The following is a 2,500-nucleotide window of genomic DNA, read 5'->3' as shown; positions in this document are numbered from 1 at the left end:
AAACAATTACAACAACAACAACAATAATAATAATCATGATAATAATAATAATAATCATGATGATAATACATTTATACGAAGCATAAACAATCAAAATCGGAGAGATCATATTCATCAGCTCACGCAACAGCAATAAATCTTGAAGTTGCAAGGAACCGCATCCTAAGCACTATAGCCTTACCTGGCACTCTCCAACAGGTCTCCCCAAAGAGGCATTCGGGACGCTGCCTTCTGGAGCTCGCAAATGGCACGCTTCCTGCACTCAGCATCCTCGACATTCATCACGTTGAAGGTAGCGTCCACGAAGTCAATACTGAAAGGAGAAAACTTATGGTAGATATACAGAGGTGTTCTCTATATGAAAAGGAGAAAACTTATGATAGATATACAGAGGTGTTCTCTATATAAAAAGGAGAAAACTTATGATAGATATACAGAGGTGTTCTCTATATAAAAAGGAGAAACTCATGATAGATTTATAAAGAACTCGTTCGTGATAGATATGTAGAGGTGTTCTCTATACGAAAAGGAGGTATTCTCAATAATGAAATTAGAACACTCATGATAGATATACAGAATTGTTCTCTATATAAAAAGGAGTAAACTCGTGATAGATATACAGAGATGTTAATACACAAATGGAAACAATATGCTAGATAAACAGAGGTTTTCTATATATAAAAAAAAAAGAATCTAACTCATGACAGATATACAGAGGTGCTCTCCATACGAAAATGGGGAAATAGTTTAAAGTGTTTGCATATTCACTAAAGTATATAGACTTTTTTAAAAATATCAGTCATAACTTCTTTTTCTATTTTACATTCTTCTGATTAAGTCTAAGTAACTAACGTCAGCATTATCTTTTGTTAGAAGATGAAACTATTATTATTATCTGTACAGATTATTCCCTTTGTAAATAGTACTATTTTTGCAGTGATCCTTTACTTATAAAATCCAGATATGCATTAATTTTCTTTACTTACAGTTTCCAATTGTAAAAATCACTTATTCTCGAATAAATTAAAACTCCTTAAAACAATTATTTGACCTTGTAATAAGTCGTATTAAATCAACCAATTTGTAAGTATTTTTTTTTTTTCTGCAAATGAACCATAGGTTTTATACACAAGAACCATGTAATAAGATTTAACCTACAATCTAATCACGAGTACACACTCACGGGAACAAGATTATCAAAGGATAACCAAACGAAATGACTGAATTCGCCCTGCCACTTGCCACCCCGTACACACACACGAATCCCTCGTTACAAGGGTTTTTCACCTGCACTCACCTGTTCAATGAGCTCCTGTTTTTTCCCACCTGGAATCACCTGTTCAATAAGCTCCCCCCCCCCCCCCCCCCACCTGGACACACCTGTACAATAAGCTCCTGTTTTTTCCCACCTGGACTCACCTGTTCAATGAGCTCCTGTTTTTCCCCACCTGGAATCACCTGTTCAATAAGCTCCTCCCCCCCCCCCCCACCTGGACACACCTGTACAATAAGCTCCTGTTTTTTCCCACCTGGACTCACCTGTTCAATAAGCTCCTTTTTTTCTCCACCTAAACTCACCTGTTCAATAAGCTCCTGTTTCCCCCCCCACCTGGACTCACCTGTCCAATAAGCTCCTGTTTTCCCCCCCCACCTGGACTCACCTGTCCAATAAGCTCCTGTTTTTTTCCCACCTGGACTCACCTATTCAATAAGCTCCTATGTTTCCCACCTAGACTCCCCTATTCAACAAGCTCCTGTTTTTTTCCCACCTGGACTCACCTATTCAATAATCTCCTGTTTTTTTTCCCACCTAGACTTACCTGTTCAATAAGCCCCTGTTTTTCCCAACCTACACTCACCTGTTCAATAGGCTCCTGTTTTTTTTCCCACCTAGACTCACCTGTTCAGTAGGCTCCTATGACCACCTCCATGGGTATCTTCCCCGTGGCCCTGGTCTTCTGCGGGAGGCTCGGTGAAGAGGGTGTAGAGAGGCTTGAACAGGTGCATCAGGACGTAGAAGCAGGCCAGTAGCAGTCCTCCTCCGCTGAAGAACTGAGACACCACGACGTGCATGCCGGCTGGGGGGAAGAGGGAGTTTTGGATTCAAGGGGGAATGTGTGTAAGGGTGTGTGTTCGATTTGGATTTTCTTGGTCTGTTTTCTGTTTGATTGTGTGTGGGTGGGTGGGGGGTTGTGTGTGTGTGGGAGGGGGGGGGGTTGTGTGTATGGGGGGGAGGGGGGTTGTGTGTGTGTGTGTGTGTGTGTGTGTGTGTGTGTGTGTGTGTGTGTGTGTGTGTGTGTGTGTGTGTGTGTGTGTGAACCTTTGTATTCATATTTGCACAAACGCAAAAAGAAAGAAAGAAAGAAAAAGAGAGAGAGAGATGAAGAGATAGAGAGGGAGATGGAGAGAGAGAGAGAGAGAGAGAGAGAGAGAGAGAGAGAGAGAGAGAGAGAGAGAGAGAGAGAGAGAGAGAGAGAGAGAGAAGCAAAAAGAGAAAGAG

The 2,500-nt window shown here is 41.3% G+C and overlaps 1 protein-coding gene across 1 annotated transcript in view; it reads right to left on the bottom strand.

Annotated features, from left to right (window-relative positions):
- Positions 1-2,500, bottom strand: part of LOC125040981 — a 10,041-nt gene that overhangs the window by 904 nt on the left and 6,637 nt on the right. The window contains exons 3-4 of the mRNA XM_047635803.1: positions 1,901-2,078; positions 182-313 (exon numbers count right to left, since the gene is read on the bottom strand). Of these exons, the coding sequence (XP_047491759.1) occupies positions 182-313; positions 1,901-2,078 (310 nt within the window). The remainder of the gene's footprint in view (positions 1-181; positions 314-1,900; positions 2,079-2,500) is intronic.

Source organism: Penaeus chinensis, chromosome 29 (assembly GCF_019202785.1).
Source record: "Penaeus chinensis breed Huanghai No. 1 chromosome 29, ASM1920278v2, whole genome shotgun sequence".
NCBI classification, from domain to species: domain Eukaryota; kingdom Metazoa; phylum Arthropoda; class Malacostraca; order Decapoda; family Penaeidae; genus Penaeus; species Penaeus chinensis.
Note: the sequence above shows the minus strand (reverse complement) of the source record. Positions and strands in the feature narration are given on the sequence as shown.